The sequence below is a fragment of the Salvelinus sp. IW2-2015 genome, linkage group LG5, assembly GCF_002910315.2.
Source record: "Salvelinus sp. IW2-2015 linkage group LG5, ASM291031v2, whole genome shotgun sequence".
NCBI lineage: Eukaryota > Metazoa > Chordata > Actinopteri > Salmoniformes > Salmonidae > Salvelinus > Salvelinus sp. IW2-2015.
In genome coordinates this window covers 31,222,726-31,243,073 of record NC_036844.1, presented here as the reverse complement: position 1 = coordinate 31,243,073, position 20,348 = coordinate 31,222,726, and the positions used below count along the sequence as shown (strand labels likewise).

At 43.1% G+C, this 20,348-nt stretch overlaps 2 protein-coding genes and 1 long non-coding RNA gene across 5 annotated transcripts in view; 2 read left to right on the top strand and 1 right to left on the bottom strand.

Moving 5' to 3' along the window:
- Positions 1 to 14,838, top strand: part of LOC111964297 (protein phosphatase 3 catalytic subunit alpha-like) — a 58,356-nt gene extending 43,518 nt beyond the window's left edge. Inside the window, 8 exon segments of the mRNA XM_023988136.3 lie at positions 2,483 to 2,560; positions 2,707 to 2,801; positions 7,856 to 7,981; positions 8,263 to 8,346; positions 8,661 to 8,745; positions 8,927 to 9,024; positions 10,495 to 10,545; positions 12,932 to 14,838. Of these exon segments, the coding sequence (XP_023843904.1) occupies positions 2,483 to 2,560; positions 2,707 to 2,801; positions 7,856 to 7,981; positions 8,263 to 8,346; positions 8,661 to 8,745; positions 8,927 to 9,024; positions 10,495 to 10,545; positions 12,932 to 13,122 (808 nt within the window). The 3' untranslated portion in view covers positions 13,123 to 14,838.
- Positions 9,278 to 9,531, bottom strand: LOC139027781 (uncharacterized). Its single transcript, XR_011479945.1, has 3 exons — positions 9,475 to 9,531; positions 9,384 to 9,442; positions 9,278 to 9,324 (listed from the first exon to the last, which is right to left on the bottom strand). It is a non-coding gene; the product is annotated as an uncharacterized lncRNA (long non-coding RNA).
- A 506-nt stretch (positions 14,839 to 15,344) lies between the features above and the next one.
- On the top strand, positions 15,345 to 19,259 carry ecscr (endothelial cell surface expressed chemotaxis and apoptosis regulator). Of its 3 annotated transcripts, none has more exons than XM_023988165.2 (11): positions 15,345 to 15,668; positions 15,940 to 15,990; positions 16,171 to 16,287; positions 16,388 to 16,450; positions 16,631 to 16,753; positions 17,190 to 17,321; positions 17,453 to 17,548; positions 18,403 to 18,436; positions 18,536 to 18,606; positions 18,800 to 18,900; positions 19,029 to 19,259. In XM_023988165.2, exons 1-11 carry the CDS (start codon positions 15,611 to 15,613, stop codon positions 19,035 to 19,037), a joined length of 855 nt encoding a protein of 284 aa, XP_023843933.1. In that variant the 5' UTR covers positions 15,345 to 15,610; the 3' UTR covers positions 19,038 to 19,259. The 3 variants fall into 3 exon arrangements, with proteins under 3 accessions (XP_023843933.1, XP_023843934.1, XP_023843935.1); XM_023988167.2 differs by having other exon boundaries at positions 15,582 to 15,668; positions 15,933 to 15,990; XM_023988166.2 differs by lacking the exon at positions 15,940 to 15,990 and having other exon boundaries at positions 15,512 to 15,668.
- Positions 19,260 to 20,348: the final 1,089 nt, after the last annotated feature.

Here is a 20,348-nt window from a genome sequence, read left to right as displayed (position 1 = left end):
ATTCAAGATTATCCATAATCATGGTAGCATCCACATTAATATAGAAGTGTTTAGAAACATATTCTATTCTTATTTACAATAAAAGTGACTCCAAAAGGACACAATACAAGATTTACCGTTCATTCCTATTGGGCACAAAATAAAATACAACCAAAACGAACTGCAAAATGCATCCAACTAGTTTGTAGAGTCACAAGCTTGATGTACTGTACTCATTGCATGCAAATATGGGACCAAATACTAGACTTTTGACTACATTATTCATAAGAATCTTTAGGGGTGTCTAATTTTGACCCCTACCTTTTTTTCTTCTTAAACAGAATCTCTTTCTCTGAGCAATTATATTAGTATAAAATAATAGAATTTCCCCAGGGGTCCTCAATGATTTGGTTAGTCACTCTTACTCAGATATCATTTGAACATGGCATAAGTCATGGCAAAATATTTAGAACTGCAGGAAATTAACTTTAAAACTACAAAACTTCTCTCCACTTAATGGTAAAATGTGTAGAGTTGCGGGAAATTAAGTCTAACACTGCAACAACAACAAAAATCCACTGCCAAGAGGGAGGGCACTAAAATGTTTTGCCCGCAAGGTGGTTGGGGGCCCCCCAAAATAATCTTGCTTAGGGCCCTCAAAAAGCTAGGGGTGGCCCTGGGATGGATGGAGAGTTTCGTACAATGCATGGCTGTGTTAGATTAAAACATCCTCATTAGATGCATTTACACACAGAAACAAGTGCACCTCTCAGGGCGTTGGTCAGTCAGTTTGTGAGGGGGAATATGGTATCCCTGGTGATTGGAGGTGGTGTGGATGGATCCCAGCTGGCTTATGTCCATGTCTAAAAGGCTTTGTGTGTTTATCTGTGTTGTCTCATTCTGACTGACCACAGTAATACATTTAGGGAACTATCAGACAGCCACAAAACACTTTATGTAGTCCCACCCAGCATCCTTGTTGCTAGGTGGTGGACTGAGCTTGTTTTGATAAGATGAGGTGAAAAGGCTTATGGCCTGGTTTGTCAGTGAAGGGTTATAATATTTTCTTCGGGGAACGTCTCTGTAATGATTCTCATCAGTCACCCTGTAACCCTAAGGTTTCAGCACCTGAAAGTTTTACCAATACACAGGTTCAGAGAAACGCCCCAGGAGCCAAATCTGACACAGATATGACCCCCTCCTCTGACCAACTGAGCCATGGATTAAAAAACTATGCACATTCAGGCCAATTAATATGTGAGCTTGAGTCGTCAGCATGTGCATACCATTTTTTCATAACCTTTGTTATCCTGTTATTTTATGAATCTGATAATTTAACAGAAATGTGCATGTTTTAATTATGGCGATCATAGTCTCTCTTTTTTCTGTTCATCAGCTCACAAAATAGACTATACGATTATATGACCATATACACATTCAGACCTTCAGGTATCGGAATGGAATCGAGCTGAAGCTAAAACTGTATCTCTGTCTGAATCAGCAGGGCGGAGTGACATACAGAGGGGTGATACATTAGACTGCTGCTGGGGGTTGTGAGGTTGAAGGAGAGGGATGTAGAGGAGATGCGAGGAGGAGTAGACATGTGCATAGGAACCTCCTACTCCAAACCAGGCGGTTGAAATGCATCGTGGGTGTAAAACAAGAGTCCGGGCAGGGGCCAGTATCAGCTCAACACTGCCATCTATCCCACAATTCCCCTGGGGCTCTGCAATGAGCTGTTGCTATGACAACCCACTCCTCCAGCCCAAACTGGAGCAAGTGATAGGAAGAGAGATGGAAGGGAAGGAGTGATCTGTGTCGAGGGAAGAGAGAGAGGCGGAGGAACAATGCTGTCAAACCGGCCATCTTGTTAACAGTTGGCTTAAAGGATGGGGAAATGTAGCAACCCTCTCACATTACCTGTCAGGGTAGAACTGACAGCCAGTTAGCAGTCAGATAATAGCTGACATGGTTTGTTGTGTTTTTGAGCCAGTGAGTGGTATTAGGTTGCTTTGGGGCGAACTGGGAGCTGTGGGATGTGATGGGCTGGGTTTGGCCTGGGATGGGCTGGGTTGGCCTGGGATGGGCTGGGCTGGAATGGGATGGGCTGGGTTGGCCTGGGATGGGCTGGGCTGTGATGGGCTGGGTTGGCCTGGGCTGCTCTGACTTACATCATACTGAGCAGTGCTCTGATAACAACACACTGACGCTTGCTGACGCTCTGAACTGTTTTGTTGTGTTGTAGGACAAAGTCAATGTTCTAGTCTGTGGCTGGACCAGGGGAATCATATTGTATTCTCTGTTTCATGACTGTAATATAGTCAGAAAGTGTTTTTCGACTGTGTATTCAGATAAGCTCTGTTACACAATACTTACAGTATGTATTCTGCATGTTGTTTGGTTACATAGGTCAGTGCTAGCTGTGTTGCTCTGTTATATGTGTCAAACAGTGTGAATTTAGATATGCCATCCCCAAACCTTCTCTCTTTTTTCTGCCGTGCAGTTATCCAGCTGTATGTGAGTTCCTACAGAACAATAACTTATTATCAGTCATCCGAGCACATGAAGCACAAGATGCTGGGTATGTACCAACACCACATCTTTCTCTCTCTCTTTATATCTTTTTCTTTCTCTCTCTTACAAACACTTTTAGCTTTAATACGATTCATGATTCATCCAGATGATTAACCTGAAAACCCGTCCCCCTCTCTCTGTGCTGTTCTATAGCTACCGCATGTACCGCAAGAGCCAAACCACCGGCTTCCCCTCCCTCATCACCATCTTCTCAGCGCCAAACTACCTTGACGTTTACAACAACAAAGGTCAGTCTGTCTATTCCATTTATTTGTAGAGTTTTTATATACATACATATACATTTAAACTCAGTTTTCCAAAATTCCTGACATTTAATCCTAGTAAAAATTCCCTGTCTTAGGTCAGTTAGGATCACCACTTTATTTTAAGAATGTGAAATGTCAGAATAATAGTAGAGAGAATTATGTATTTCAGCTTTTATTTCTTTCATCATATTCCCAGTGTGTCAGAAGTTTACATGCACTGAATTAGTATTTGGTAGCATTGCCTTTAAATTGTTTAACTTGGGTTAAATTTTTGGGTAGCCTTCCACAAGCCTCCCACAATAAGTTGGGTGAGTTTTTGCCCATTTCTCCATACAGAGCTGGTGTAACTCAAATCAAATTTAAAAATCAAATGTATTTATATAGCCCTTCTTACATCAGCTGATATATCAAAGTGCTGTACAGAAACCCAGCTTAAAACCCCAAACAGCAAGCAATGCAGGTGTAGAAGCACGGTGGCTTGGAAAAACTCCCTAGAAAGTCCAAAACCTAGGAAGAAACTTAGAGAGGAACCTGGCTATGAGGGGTGGCCAGTTCTCTTCTGGCTGTGCCAGGTGGAGATTATAACAGAACATGGCCAAGATGTTCAAATGTTCATAAATGACCAGCATGGTTAAATAATAATAATCACAGTAGTTGTCGAGGGTGTAACAAGTCAGCACCTCAGGAGTAAATATCAGTTGGCTTTTCATAGCCGATCATTGAGAGGATCTCTACCGCTCCTGCTGTCTCTAGAGAGTTGAAAACAGCAGGTCTGGYACAGGTAGCACGTCCGGTGAACAGGTCAGGGTTCCATAGCCGCAGGCAGAACAGTTGAAACTGGAGCAGCAGCACGGCCAGGTGGACTGGGGACAGCAAGGAGTCATCATGCCAGGTAGTCCTGAGGCATGGTCCTATGGCTCAGGTCCTCRGAGAGAGAGAAAGAAAGAATGAGAGAAAGAGAGAATTAGAGAGAGCATATCTCAATTCACACAGGACACTGGATAAGACAGGAGAAATACTCCAGATATAACAGACTGACCCTAGCCCCCCGACACATAAAGTACTTCAGCATAAATACCGGAGGCTGAGACAGGAGGGGTCAGGAGACACTGTGGCCCCATCCGATGATACCCCCGGACAGGGCCAAACAGGCAGGATATAACCCCACCGACTTTGCCAAAGCACAGCCCCCACACCACTAGAGGGAAATCTTCAACTACCAACTTACCATCCTGAGACAAGGCCAAGTATAGCCCACAAAGATCTCCGCCACGGCACAACCCAAGGGGGGGCGCCAACCCAGTGTAACTGAGTCAGGTTTGTAGGCCTCCTTGCTCGCACATGCTTTTTCAGTTCTGCCCACAAATTTTCTATAGGATTGAGGTCAGGGCTTTGTGATGGCCACTCCAAAACCTTGACTTTGTTGTCCTTAAGCTATTTTGCCACAACTTTGGAAGTATGCTTGGGGTCATTGTCCATTTGGAAGACCCATTTGCGACCAAGCTTTAACTTCCTGACTGATGTCTTGAGATGTTGCTTCATCAGACCAGAGGACATTTCTCCAAAAAGTATTATCTTTGTCCCCATGTGCAGTTGCAAACCGTAGTCTGGCTTTTTTATGGCGGTTTTGGAGTAGTGGCTTCTTCCTTGCTGAACGGCCTTTCGGGTTATGTCGATATAGGACATGTTTTACTGTGGATATAGATACTTTTGTAGCTGTTTCCTCCAGCATTTTCACAAGGTCCTTTGCTGTTGTTCTGGGATTGATTTGCACTTTTCGCACCAAAGTACGTTCATCTCTAGGAGACAGAAGGCATCTCCTGCGTGTTGTCCCATGGTGTTTATACTTGCGTACTATTGTTTGTACAGATGAATGTGGTACTTTCAGGCGTTTGGAAATTGCTCCCACGGATGAACCAGACTTGTGGAGGTATACAATTTTTTTCTGAGGTCTTGGCTGATTTCTTTTGATTTTCCCATGGTGTCAAGCAAAGAGGCACGGAGTTTGAAGGTAGGCCTTGAAATACATCCACCGGTACACCTCCAATTGACTCAAATGATGTCAATCAGCCTATCAGAAGCTTCTAAAGCCATGACATCATTTTATGGAATTTTCCAAGCTGTTTAAAAGCACAGTCAACTTAGTGTATGTAAACTTCTGACCACTGGAATTGTGATACAGTGAATTATAAGTGAAATCATTTTTCTGTAAACAATTGTTGGAAAAGTTTCTTGTGTCGTGCAGAAAGTAGATGTCCTAACCTACTTGCCAAAACTATAGTTTGTTAACAAGACATTTGTGGAGTGGTTGAAAAACCAGTTTTAATGACTCTCAATCAATCAGTGTATGTAAACTTCCGACTTCAACTGTACACAGTACCAGTCAAGGGTTTGGACACACCTACTCATTCTACATTGTAGAATAATAGTGAACTCTTTGGCCTGATTGCCAAGTGTCACGTCTGGAGGAAACCTTGCACCATCCCTACGTTGAAGCATGGTGGTGGCAGCATCATGCTGTGGGGGTGTTTTTCAGCGGCAGGGACTGGGAGACTAGTCAGGATCAAGGCAAAGATGAACGGAGCAAAGTACAAAGAGATCCTTGATGAAAACCTGCTCCAGAGCGCTCAGGACCTCAGACTGGGGGCGAAGGTCCACCTTCCAACAGGACAACGACCCTAAGCACACAGCCAAGACAACGTAGGAGTGGCTTTGGGAGAAGTCTCTTTATGTACTCGAGTGGGCCAGCCATAGCCCGGGCTTGAACATCTCTGGAGAGACCTGAAAATAGCTTTGCAGCAACGCTCCCCATCCAACCTGTCAGAGCTTGAGAGGATCTGCAGAGAAGAATGGGAGTAACTCCCCAAATACAGGTGTGCCAAGTTTGTAGCATGATACATAAGACTCAAGGCTGTAATCGCTGCCAAAGGTGCTTCAACAAAGTACTGTGTAAAGGGTCTGAATACTTATGTAAGGTATTTCTGTTTTTTTATTTTAATAAATTAGCTAACATTTCAAAAAAAAGGTTTTGTTTATCATTATGAGGTACTGTATGTCGATTGATGAGGGAAAAACATCTATTTAATCAATTTTAGAAGAAGGCTGTAATGTAATTGTAATGATGTACGCTGAGAGTCTAGAAGAAAATTCAGGGAGTGGGTGTTAGTAAAATAAACAGAACATAATACAAAACCAGAACCTCGAACAACGCAGACATGAAACAATGACACCTGGGGAAGGAACCAAAGGAAGTGACATATATAGGGCAGGTAATCAAGGAAGTGATGGAGTCCAGGTGAGTCTGACAACGCGTAGGTGCGGGTAATGATGGTGACAGGTGTGCGCCATTGTGAGCAGCCTGATGACCTAGAGGCCGGAGAGGGGGCACACGTGACAGAAATAAAATGTGGAACAAGTCAAGGGGTCTGAATATTTCTCCATATTTTTTGTGTATTTTATTTGATATATAAGGGTATGTATTTGTAGTGTTAACGTATGAGTCTATGTGAACAAGTATATACGTAGTGAATGTATGTTGGATCATATGTGTGTTGGTGGGTGCTGTTCATTGTGTGGCTTGATGGAGATGGATAGTGAGCCATGGTAAGAGTGTGGGAGGGACTGTCGGTATGCCTGGCCATCTCCATGTAGTTTTATATCTCCTGATGGAACAGCATCAGCACTTCACTTCTGGGGCTCCAGAGGAGTACCTAATGGTTGATCATCTCATCTCCTTTCTCTGTCACTATCCTGTGCCACTGTTTCTCTCTGTCTCTTTCTCTGTCACTGTCCTGTGCCACTGTTTCTCTCTGTCTCTTTCTCTGTCACTGTCCTGTGCCACTGTTTCTCTCTGTCTCTTTCTCTGTCACTGTCCTGTGCCACTGTTTCTCTCTGTCTCTTTCTCTGTCACTGTCCTGTGCCACTGTTTCTCTCTGTCTCTTTCTGTGTATGTCTCTATTTCTGTCTCTGTCCCTTTCTCTTCCTGTCTCTTCCTCTGTCTCTGTCTCTTCCTCTGTTTCTGTCTCTGCCTGTTGCTATGTCTTTTTCTCTGTCTGTTTCTGTCTGTCTCTGCCAGTCTGTCTCTTTCTCTCTCTATGTCCAATGCCTCTGTTTCTCTCTCGCTCCGTTTCTCTCTTTCTTTGTCTGTCACTCTGTCTCTGTCTCTGCCTCTGTCTGTTTCTTTCACTGTGTCAATGTCTCTCTCACACACCCACACAAACACATACACATATCAAGGTGTGCATCCCCATAAGACTATGAATGTTGCTCCAGCCTACTATCTTCAGGCTACTCTGAACAGCCAGTGTGTAATTTGACCTCTGCTCTTGGTGTGATTTGATAGATTATTAGATGTTCTTCATTGTTTTATACAGATGTCTTTTATTTATTTTTGAAAAACAATTTGTTTGATTTCATGGATTGTTTTACCTCTGAGTAAAAAGGTTCCTTTCTGTAGCATCTGTTTGTCAAGAAACAAAACTCATATCATGCTTATCCTGTATATAGTGGAAGTAAAATAGGGAAGCACTGTCATAATAATCCAAGAGCTAGCTCCCATCAACCACAGCCGTTTCAAAGACGTGCTTTTTTTTCTCAAATTGTTTTCTTCAAAATGACCTTCTTTGGTCCTTTCAGTCGCTGTGAATATGCCTGCAGAAGAGGCACATCATTATGCTCTGTTTTCTGTCCGCAACTGGAGGCATGAAACGTCGGTGTGAGAGGGGAAAAACAATGCCGTCTTGGGAATTGACAGGATTTCAAACGTATTGTCATGCATATGCTTGCAGCAAAATAACGCACGCTGCGCCATTGATATAGGAGTGGGCTCAAAATTGAGAAATCCACGGCATTAATGATGTACAGCGTGATTAATGTATCACTCAGTGATGTACAGCGTGATGTGCTCAACACACTGATGGACGTTTCTTACTGTGTTCTTTCTGTAAACCTACTATGTTTTGTGTAGTATGTGTGTATCCTTGTAGATGCAGACATGTTTATGTTTACATGTCCCTTGTGTTTTTCCCCCTCCACAGCTGCAGTACTGAAGTATGAGAACAACGTGATGAACATACGGCAGTTCAACTGCTCCCCTCATCCCTACTGGCTGCCCAACTTCATGGACGTGTTCACCTGGTCCCTGCCCTTTGTGGGGGAGAAAGGTACCACTACCACCCTTTCCCAATCCTTAGTAGACCATGTCTATGTGTAATGATGACTATACTGCACTGTTTTAATCATTTTAATCATTAATTTGAGCTGAGTGCTGAGAGTCATCTTCATTTGCTAGTCTAGACAAACATTCAGCAGGACACATCCATGTTCTCTGACTGATGGGCTCAGAGATGACCGTGTTCTTCTAGATTTACCCTCTTGCTACATTTTATCGTAAACAAATATGTACAGCAGCGCCCTCATCTAATAGCTTTTTACCTCACCCCAGTCACAGAGATGCTGGTGAACGTGTTGAGTATCTGCTCTGACGACGAGCTCATGAACGACGGAGACGACCAAGAGATCTTAGATGGTTAGTCACTGGTATACAGTACTGTTAAGAGCCCATTAGAACTGCAGTGTCTCACACTCCTCTCCCTGGTATACAGTACTGTGAAGAGCCCATTAGAACTGCAGTGTCTCACACTCCTCTCCCTGGCATACAGTGGGTCCCGATAAACAAGTAAAAGCACGTACTATTATGGTATTCGTAGATGATATGTCCTCTGGGTGTTTATTTGTTATGAGGGGCTCATTGAATTACCAGTAAAGAATATAAATGGATCATTTCAATGTGGCCCATAGACTCATTCCTAATATCTGAAAATGAGTGTTGTCTCTTTCTAGCCAACGCAGCTGCAGCTCGGAAGGAGGTGATCAGGAACAAAATCCGCGCCATTGGGAAAATGGCCACGATGTTCAAAGTGCTTCGGTGAAAACGTTCTCCACCTCGCCTCACATCAGCTTTCTACTGTAGCTGTTGCACATGAACACATCTCTAATACTGAGCATAGCGTTATTATAATAGAGTGGATATACAGTAGAAGCATACATGAGTGACCATTGTGGATGTCCTCTGACCTGTGTGTGGTGCTGTTCTGTGTGTCCTGCAGGGAGGAGAGTGAGAACGTGTTGACGCTGAAGGGTCTGACGCCTACTGGCATGCTGCCCAGCGGTGTGCTCTCCGGGGGCAAACAGACCCTACAGAGTGGTGAGGACCAGGCCCAGGCCAGGGCTGTTCTATCCCTCCCTCCCTTCCCTAACTGTCTGTTCGTTCCTCTTTCTATCACTGTGACTCTTCCCTTTGTCACAGTCTCCGTCGCTCTCCCTCTCTCCGTGGGTCTTTGTCTTCGTATTCGTCCTCTGGTCCCTTTGTTTCTGACCCAGGTTTGGGCAGCCACCCTTGACTCTGGAGGCCTGCAGATTCTGCCCCCTTTAGCTACAGCTGACACTAGAGAGAGACACTCACCATCTCATCTCACCAGTCATCTCACCTCACCAGTCATCTCACCTCACCAGTCATCTCGCCTCACCAGTCATCTCACCTCACCAGTCATCTCACCATCTCACCTCACCAGTCATCTCGTCATCTCACCTCACCAGTCATCTCACCTCACCAGTCATGTCATCTCACCCATCACCAGTCATCTCGCATCATCACCTCACCAGTCATCTCGTCATCTCACCTCACCAGTCATCTCACCTCACCAGTCATGTCCATCTCACCTCACAGTCATCTCGTCATTCACCTCACCAGTCATCTCACCTCACCAGTCATCTCACCTCACCAGTCCATCTCACTCACCAGTCATCTCGTCATCTCACCTCACCAGTCATCTTCACCTCACCAGTCATCTCACTCACCAGTCACCTCACCTCACCAGTCATCTCCATCTCACCTCACCAGTCATCTCATCTCACCTCATCCAGTCTCTCCTCACCAGTCATCTCATTCACCTCACCAGTCATCTCGTCATCTCACCCCCACCTACAGTCTCTCATCTCACCAGTCAATTCACCTCACCAGTCATCTTATCATTCACCTCACCAGTCACTCGTCATCTCACCTGCCAGTCTCAGCTCGCCAGTCGTCTCACCTCACCGATTCACCTCGCCAGTTTGTCTCACCTCACCAGTTGTCTCACCATCTCACCTCACCAGTTGTCTCACCTCGCCAGTCGTCTCACCTCGCCAGTCGTCTCACCTCGCCAGTCCGTCTCACCATCTCACTCGTCGCCAGTTCGTCCTCACCATCTCACCTCACCATCTCTCACCATCACCAGTCGTCTCACCATCTCACCTCACCATCTCACCTCGCCAGTCGTCTCACCATCTCACCTCGCCAGTCGTCTCACCTCGCCAGTCGTCTCACCTCGCCAGTCGTCTCACCTCACCTGTGTTTACTCCTATTGAGTTGACCTTTGAAATTCTGGATGCCTCCCACAGTGTTACCCGAGTTCAGTCAGGTCCTGTGGCCCTCCAGAGTCTCTCAAGCCCAGCCATGGGGTGTTCCCCAGGCCTCTGGCCACTCAGTCTGGCTGTGTTGCTGCGGTACATGCGTCTCTCACTGCCTGGTCTCTTGCTGGTCTCTAGCCAGCTGCCTACCTACCGCCGGGGGCTGCATTCTGCATTCTGCATGGCTTTGTCAGAAGTAACTCGCTCCCCTCCTTTCCCCCCCCAGCCACCACCGAGGCCATTGAAGCAATCGACACAGAAACTGAGGACGGAGAAGGTAAAGCTGTGTCCCCCACCCCACCTCTCTCAGCAGGCTGGCCTGCAGGACATGCATTGGGTCAACTACCCATCAGTTACAATAGTAGTACATATTCAGCCTGCATTTAGCAACTTATCAGGGGGACAGTTGGATTTAGAATGGGTAGCACGGAACTTTGCAGTATCTTGATTACAAGATATCTCAACTATATCAGTTATGATGTAAGGATCAAGAGATGTATTTTACATTAATTACATGGTGTGCTCAGGAAAAACAAAGCCTTTTCGAAGTTTGATCAAGTTTGATACCTTACATATAAATATAAACACATGGATTTGTTATTGTATGTAAGTAATTTAAGTCATGCAAAGTGAGGTGCTACCAAGAGCTGCATGATAGTTTCGGGTATCTTTTTATGCTCAGGCATGATTCCTTCTTTTATTTTTTGGATTTGGCTTATCTTCCGCCCCCATCTGGTTCAAAGATGCATCGCATGCAGGGAGAACAGGAGACAGGCGAGCGCTAAGGTGAAATTCAGTATGCATCATGAAGTCAAATGAATGGTATCATGAGCATGATGTGTCATCTATGTGAACAATAGAGTCTCCAAAGATAGTGAATAAATGAAGATGTCCCACTCAGGCCATTTAACATTGAAAAAAATTGTTAGAGATCCGGTCTGCTTAAGGGTTGGCTCTCCAATAGGCACCAATGCGTTAGCAGCTGGGTCTGGTCTGCTTAGTTCATTGTCTGTATATGAACCAGAAAAAAGGAGCGAGTGAGATGTCTCGCTTCTTCTTCCGTCTCTGGAGTCTCTGGACACCTGATGCTCTCACAATGACCTGACAATGTCATGATGCAGTATTTGACAGCTGCAGTTAAACAACTGCCTGCATCGCGACAGGCTTAAATGAACGAGCATGAACTAATACACTAACAGGACGATGTACGGAGCAACACGATTATGTCATGCAACTGGTACTGTAATGTCATGTTGGCTTCATGGTACATAATTATAACAACCGTAAACAAGGGTGCTATTCTAGCAAACAAGGTTGCTTTTCCATGAGGGGAAGTTTGTCTAAGTTATTAAAGGAGGGTGCCATTCTAGTAAACGAGGGTTCTATTGTTGTAAACAAGTGTACTATTCTAGTAAACAAGGGTTATATTGTTGTAAAAAAGTATGCAATTCTAGTAAAGGAGGGTTCTATTGTTGTAAACAAGTGTGCTATTCTAGTAAACAAGGTTTCTATTGTTGTAAACAAGTGTGCTATTCTAGTAAAGGAGGGTTCTATTGCATTAAACAAGTATGCAATTCTAGTAAAGGAGGGTTCTATTGTTGTAAACAAGTGTGCTATTCTAGTAAAGGAGGGTTCTATTGCTGTAAACAAGTGTGCTATTCTAGTAAAGGAGGGTTCTATTGTTGTAAACAAGTGTGCGATTCTAGTAAAGGAGGGTTCTATTGTTGTAAACAAGTGTGCTATTCTAGTAAAGGAGGGTTCTATTGTTGTAAACAAGTGTGCGATTCTAGTAAAGGAGGGTTCTATTGTTGTAAGTTGTGGTTGTTTGTCTGTGAGTTTCTGGCTGAGTGTCGTTGACTCATTCTCTCAGATATTTCTCTCAGAGGAGCCTATGGATATCTTAAGGTTTCTGATATCACTCTGTCCACAATTAAATCTATTCAAATCGTCTTTATTTTACTCTAAGCTGTGTTCAGATATCTTTCTAGACTTGTGTCAAATTATCTTTGAATTCACAATGCTAGCTTTGACTGCTGTGTGACATGAGAACGTAGCAAAAATAGAAACATTTTCAAAGGCTGCGTTTAGACAGGCAGCGCATTTCTATCCTCTGCTGAGTCCCCAACAACTGGATCTTCCGATTTCCATGGGAAATGTAAAGAAAGCCTGTGACACGACTTCCGCTTTTGGACATTAACAAGGCGACACTCCATCTTAACTCCTCCTCCACATTTACTGGATTGGTTGAACAGTGCAGAAGAGAACCTCCCCCGACAGTTTTTTTTCTTCTCAAGACCAGTATGTTTCTTTTACGCCTGCAACATTGGGTGATATTTTGATCAATCACATCAGATCTTTTCACAGCAGAAATTTTTCCAAAGCTGATCTGATTGGTCAAAAGACCAGAATTGTGTTGAATCAGAATTGGGTTGCCTGTCTAAATGAAGCCTATTACATTCAGGCCAAAGTATGGTACATCCCAATAATATTTTATGTAAAAAGCATATAATGAAGGTTATGTTTAACCATTTTCCTATGAGAGTGCACAAAGAGGTATATCAAAGGATTTAAAATCAAGGTTTCTAATTTATAAATGATGTCATGATACAGTGATACTGATCCCCTGTATGTCCTCTCTCTCCTCCCACCTGTCCTCCCTGCAGCCATCCGTGGGTTCTCTCCCCAGCATAAGATTGCCAGCTTCGAGGAGGCCAAGGGCCTAGACCGTATCAATGAGCGCATGCCTCCCCGAAGAGTCGGGGTCAACCACGTGGGACAGTCGATGGGCAAGATGAACATGTCCGAGGCCAATGGCACGGAAGACAATGACAATGACAACAGCAACAGCCAGTGATGTTTCGCCCCACGGCCCGCCCCAGAGTCCATGTGACTGCCGTGCTGTGCGCCAAGACATCGCCAAATCGTGATATCAGGCCTCAGAATATAGACATAACATAACACACCCACAGACATAACACAACATCTGCATCTACCGCCTGCTGCTCTTTCATCCAATTAGAGAAACAAATCAAATGTTACATCTCGTTCAAATGGGTAAGGTGGTTTATTTTTTAGACGCCAGGTCCCCACAAAGGGAAACTGAAGGGAGTGGGGCCAGAGCTTAGGACAGGAAAGAGGAGAGGCCAGCGGGGCGGGATGTAGGGGAACCTGTTGGGATGAGGGCCAGGGGTGTGGTCCTGTGGGTGTGTTTGTTGTTCCCTCTCTCAATCCAATCACAGACCAAGTGGGCAGGGTTTGGAGTCCAACGCGTTCACCCATGTCTGTTACAGTACGTCCTCATGGAGACTGACACAAGACACTCTTGTACAGTACCCATGTCACACACACATTTTACTATTTCGAATCAGAGTTTCATTCAAGATCTCATCTCATACAGAAATGATATCGCTAGTCAACATGTTTTGCTACTAGTATTAATGAATACAAATAAAAAAAATACTAAATCTTGTTTGTAAGAAAGGACATTTGAAAATGAAAAATATGTAGATTTTACTACTTGCAATGCGATCTTAACTGAAAACTTTTCTTTCTTGATTTATTTTGTGGTAAGATGCCATGAGCCTGCGGGGGAAGGGGTAGGGGTGGAACATGGGCTTGACTGTGGCCTCTCCACCAACCAAAGCCACAGTCTGTCATGTTTAGGTGCTGCGGTCCCAGCTCGGGGTCTACCTTCTGTCACCCTCTACCTGATTGTTTCTCACCTGCCTGTAACTAAAGAGAGAATGCACATAGAACGTCAAATCTTCTGTTGCAGTAAAAAATTATCTAAAATATATATATATAATGAATTATAAAGATGGACAATAACGAAGACAACGTTTTTTAACAGCATCCACGGTATGGAACGCATCGATGCATGCAATTAAGTTCCTTATTGATATGTGAAATTATAATTGTGATGTTTCAATATAGTAGACTTTAATTATTTATTTCATCAAATTTTATTTGTAAAGTTCCCCTTTGTTTTTTATATAATCCTTTTTTATTCTTGCTTCCTTTGATAATTTCTTTTTCATTTTTTTCATCAATATTTTGAGTTTTTTATATTACTCTTGATTTATTTAATTTGATTGTTTTGCTGTACAGGCACATATGCTCTTTTTAAGGTGTGAAGCCTTTTTCTGTTCTGTTGGTGTACAGAAGTTGTTCAATTGTGTGAATGAACATATTACTCAGTGAAAAGCAACATTCAGGCTGCCAAAGCATGATCGCATGGTTTGTTCAAATGTAAACAAATTGGACACAATGAAAATCCTGTGTCTCACTTACTTTTAAAAGGAAAACAATATATTCTCATTATAATTCTTGATGATATTGGTAATATTCTCACGATTAAGCTTAAGGTTATTTTTTCCTTCCACTGTTTTCTGATCCTTGTTTGGTCTAAACATGGTTTATTTTGAAGAAGGAATTTCATGGATTTTGTGACAATTTTTTCTTGTAATTTTTTTGTTGCCATTTGACTTCATAAACGATACACACATTGTAAGCATGCCCTATGGGACAAATCACGTTTTTTACTCTTGAATAAAATATGCATGAACCAATAGTGTGGCTTCCAGTTTCTCATCGATAGATAGGAAATATATTCTCACATTGTGCAACATGATGGGAATAGGATGCCTTTTCACAAGTTAGGCCGCGCCTTAACAATATGCTCCATGGGATGAAGTGTGTGTGTGTGTGTGTGTGTGTGTGTGTGTGTGTGTGTGTGTGTGTGTGTGTGTGTGTGTGTGTGTGTGTGTGTGTGTGTGTGTGTGTNNNTGTGTGTGTGTGTGTGTGTGTGTGTGTGTGTGTGTGTGTGTGTGTGTGTGTGTGTGTGTGTGTGTGTAAAATGGGCAGCTTCACAGTTTTCAAGGGAACTGCTTTTTCACAGTCAACCTGAATCCCAAACAGCGGGCGAATGTGCTTTTCTCTACAGTTTCCATGAGGGCATTCCATCTGCTTCCTGCCATTCTTTCACAGGAAACTCTGGGAACAGCGTCAGACAACCACTCCCACCTCACACTGAACCCACGGTAGAGGGCAAGTAGCTACTAACCCCCACTATATGCAACACGACGGCAACATCTCGCTTCCAGGACCTTAACCATACTCTCTCATTAACACAGGCAAATACACACAGACACACACTCAGGCCACAAGTTGAGACAGCTGCCATACACGGACACACTCAGAGAGGCTCCATACTCTCTCTAGTACGTTCATGACAGTGGGTTCTCTTGCCCTGAGTGACCCCACACATTTTACACATTCAATAATACATACACACAGTGGGAATTTGCAAAGCTCCAGACAGAGGAAACGCTGTGGATTTGGACATGGATCTGCTTCTGTATCCTGTCCCTCTGCTGAGTGTGTTTCTCCTCATTCCAGCAGGTAGGTTTAGATGAATAAAGGCAACGCAGACAGATTACGGGTACTAGTCTAACATAGATATTGCTTCAATAGTCTTTCAACTCTGTTTGACATCCAATTTTTTTTACGTATTACTTTGAGCAGTTTCCTCTCTCTTGATAGAAATTGTACTTGTATATTAACTGTATCACGCTAGAAAAACAGGAGATGACTAAATATAGTGCTTTTTAATGATATCAGATGTGTTTAATTAGCCAGAGGACAAAATCTGTTTTGATATTGTAGTGTACAGTTTCAGCCCAATCTGCCATCAATCAGACCAACCAGGCAGAGGTTCCCATGGGTGAGTTTAGGCCTAGTTGGCTGTAACTCTCTGACTCTGGCTAAGAATTAATTCATTTGGTTGGATAAATTATTTTGACCATGAAACTGCTTGATCACCAGAGCTGTTTAACCATCATCAGAAACTGATATTGTAGTCAACATTCAAGAATCATGTTCATGTTCATGTTTCAACCCACAGTGACCTCACCCACAACACTGTCATCCAAAACTATTCATGTGGCTGGCAGCGCAACCACCCCAACTACAGCCCATCCAATGACTGATGTGACATCATCCCCAGCACTCTCATCGCCAGGTAACTCTGGTCTTCTATAGGGCTTATCTGCTGTGTTTTCTCTGTTAATGTTTGAGTAGAACTGAGAGAAAGTATTGCGTTCATTTTGTTGTTTTTCTAGGGGACAACCCTCTTGTGACAACCCTCAGTGCCCTGCAGTCAAATCAATCAACAACCTCACCTGGTAATACAGAGAAAATGTAGCATTCTGTACTAGATCAAAATCAAATACAATGTTATTGGTCACATACACATATTTTATTGTGGGTGTAGCCAAATCCTTGTGTTACTAGCGTCCAACAGAAGGCTACAATAAACCTAAGGCAGTAAGAGTTTTGTTGATGTTGTTGTGGACGTGTTTCAGAAAATACCAGCAGTGAGAATGAGGCACCCACATCCTCACCTCGACTATCGTGTCCTAATGTCAGAAGCTCTGCTCAGGCTAAAATACCTAGTACCCCCTCACAAGACACTGCTGCTGTACCAGGTAAACACTATTTCTCTGTCTGTCTTAGTACTCTGTCTACTGATGACAAGTTGATGTGCCTTTTGTCTGAATGGTGTGCACATCCTGTTATTGGATAGTATTCGGAAATCATGAGCCAGGAAATTCTGATTTGCTAGCTGTGCTTTACAGAGGTGAGGAATTCTGAGAAAGCCATGTGTCATTCACAGGGCACATTTTTTTTTAAATAATGTATTTCACCTTTATTTAACCAGGTAAGCTAGTTGAGAACAAGTTCTCATTTACAACTGTGACCTGGCCATGTTACTTGTGTGTTATGATCGCAAGCTGCATTTACGGTCAACCTTACATGTTGTTGTGCCGTATAACAATCTCCTAGTCTTAATATCTTTGAAATTGAGCATTTCTCATGTAGTGTTTGCTGTAAGTTGACTTGCATGCCTGTTTATGTGTTCAGTCTTAGGATCAACAGCTGCTCAAACAGAAACCACTTCGACCTCTGTGACTTCCCCTGAGGGACACAAAGGGACACAAACAGACATCCCTCCCACTCAGTCATCGGGCAAGAGCCTCACCATGCTTGCCTTTGGTATGCTTAACGATACATGATGATGATGATGATGATGATGATTAAACCGTTGTTATGTAACAGTGCAGTGTTAATATCCTATACTCAGGTGGAGTACAACTAACTCTGTCTGGGATGTTGCTCCCCTACAGGTGTCATGAGTTTAATCCTCATTCTCATCATTATCATGGTGGTTTTAGTAACAGTGGTCAACCTAAAAGACCAGTGCAGCAACTCCAAGGAGGAAGGTAAATGTAAAGGATAATCATTCATGTGAGAGAATGGATACATGAGAGTAACAGTATCTATATGTATGTTATGTGTATCCATGTTAAAACCTGTAGAGATCTCTCTTCTTAGGCGCTAACTACCATTAACGTTTATTCATGAAGGTCTCTTCTGGCCAGGGGAAGTTTTGTTAAGAGCCCTGTTCTGAACGTTAACACACTTTGGCTTGCGGTACATCACATGCGGTACGGTTTTGGAAACATAAGGAATGTATCTTTCATATCAGTGAGAAATTATATATTTAAAAAAAAAAAGTAAATTACCACACACCTTTATAGGGTTAGGGTTAGTGTTCCCCCACGGCCATATTCCCATGTTACAGCGCTTGTTTAAGGAAGACAGACAACGGAGACAACCACCTGTACTAATTAGCTATATAGCATGTTCCGAACATCTGTGTGTAAGCATAACTCGGAAGGAAGTGTAGCGGAACTGTAGTTTGTCAGCTGGAGACACACAGCCGTATGCATCTGTGGAAACCTGCTACAGTAAGTGTATATTTTTTATTTGAAAGATTATTTCTCACTGATATGAAAGATAAGTTCCATATGTTTAGAAAAAGTGTATCGCAAGCGATGATTATTGACGTTTCTAAACATTAAAACAGAGCGTCTGGATTACAGTTCACATGGTCCCACCGGTAAGCAGCGCTTATAGCTGAGAACCCTTGGGATAAGGCAGAATGCCTTGTTAATGTCTGGGGTTCTCCAGAGCTATGGCCATGCCAGCTTGAGAAGAGAGTAGTTATAGTAAGTGAAGAACATCATGTCAAACATGCCAGACAAAGAGAATCACCACAGTTTCTGTTCCACAGGTAAAAAGAGCAGTGATTCTGTGGTGTCTGAAAGGTATGCACACCAAAGTATACACATGCATAGTGTTGATAGGGTACGACAAAACTGAATGTGTCTCTGTTTATGTTTGTATTTCATCTATTTTTTCCATAGCAATGTCACGTTTAGTGGAGAAAAAGAGAGCATCACTTTGATCTCCATGAAGACCATTAACACAGAAACTGGTAGGGAAAATGTCACAGTAGTGCTTCACTTTGAAATAGTCCCCAAACCAATATTGAGGGGCCTCTGTTTTTGTTCCTTATAATAGCTATAATTGCTGATGATTATTGGGGGCAAATAGGCTCGCTATTCACAGTGATACAAGACATGTGGGAGCATGGTGTGAGCCTAAAACATCTCTCTCTTTTTCCCCAGACACAGACTCCCCCCAGGTCTCCTCCATTCACAGTACAACACTGGACTATGAGGAGCAGGAGCTAAACAGGGACCTAAACAGGGACCTACTGAACAACAAGGTGGGCTCAGGAAATAACTCTTCACCAGCACTAACTGCAATGGATACAACCACTTCTTATAGAGAATAGATAAAAGCAAATATCCAATGGATTGAAGTTAATATTACATATTGTGTTCTTTTTTTCAGCTGGTGTGAAAATAAAGACCCTAGATGTTCCGTTCCAAAACACAGAAATCACCAAACTACTCAAACAAAATAGTACAGTGGTTTTTCTATACATCTGAGATCAAGTTACCGGGAGTCCACACAGCACCTGAATTCATAGCTGTGGGGATATTATACATTAAGCTACAACTAGGCCTACCGTTGTGTCTGATGTGTCTACATGTTGCCATTCTAATACAAATATCCCATGTATTTGTGTGATGATATCAAAACTGCCTTTATCTAGATAATGTTGTGTGTTCTGTTTCATATATTTTTTATTTTATTTCACCTTTATTTAACCAGATAGGCCAGTTGAGAGCAAGTTCTCATTTACAACTGCGACCTGGCCAAGACAAAGCAAAGCAGTGCGACAAAAACAACACAGAGTTACACATGGGATAAACAAACGTACAGTCAATAACACAATAGAAAAATCAGTTTACAGTGTGTTCAAATTAAGTAAGGAGGTAAGGCAATAAATAAGCCAATAGTGGCGAAGTAATTAAAATGTAGTAATTTACACTTGAGTAATATGTGCAGATGAGGATGTGCAAGTAGAAATACTGGTGTGCAAAAGAGCAGAAAAACAAAAACAAACATGGAGATGAGGTAGGTAGTTGGTTGGATGGGCTATTTACAGATGGACTGTGTACAGCTGCAGCGATCAGTAAGCTGCTCTGACAGCTGACGCTTAAAGTTAGTGAGGGAGATATGTCTTCAACTTTAGTGATTTTTGCAATTCGTTCCAGTCATTGGCAGCAGAGAACTGGAAGGAAAGGCTGCCAAATGAGGTGTTGGCTTTGGGGATGACCAGTGAAATATACCTGCTGGAGCGCGTGCTACGGGTGGGTGTTGCTATGGTGACCAGTGAGCTGAGATAAGGCAGAGCTTTACCTAGCAAAGACTTATAGATGACCTGGAGCCAGTGGGTTTGGCGACGAGTATGTAGCGAGGACCAGCCAACGAGAGCATACAGGTCGCAGTGGTGGGTAGTATATGGGGCTTTGGTGACAAAACGGATGGCACTGTGATAGACTGCATCCAGTTTGCTGAGTAGAGTGTTGGAGGCTATTTTGTAAATGACATCGCCGAAGTCAAGGATCGGTAGGACAGTCAGTTTTATGAGGGTATGTTTGGCAGCATGAGTGAAGGAGGCTTTGTTTTGCGAAATAGGAAGCCGATTCTAGATTTAACTTTGGATTGGAGATGCTTAATGTGAGTCTGGAAGGAGAGTTTACAGTCTAACCAGACACCTAGGTATTTATAGTTGTCCACATATTCTAAGTCAGAACCGTCCAG

Excerpts from the sequence above, each read along its gene's own strand:
- ecscr (XM_023988165.2), top strand. The coding sequence starts at position 15,611 with ATGGATCTGCTTCTGTATCCTGTCCCTCTGCTGAGTGTGTTTCTCCTC. Across the intron at positions 16,451-16,630 it reads TCAATCAACAACCTCACCTG|AAAATACCAGCAGTGAGAAT; the intron begins GTAATACAGAGA and ends GACGTGTTTCAG. Across the intron at positions 16,754-17,189 it reads AGACACTGCTGCTGTACCAG|TCTTAGGATCAACAGCTGCT; the intron begins GTAAACACTATT and ends TTATGTGTTCAG.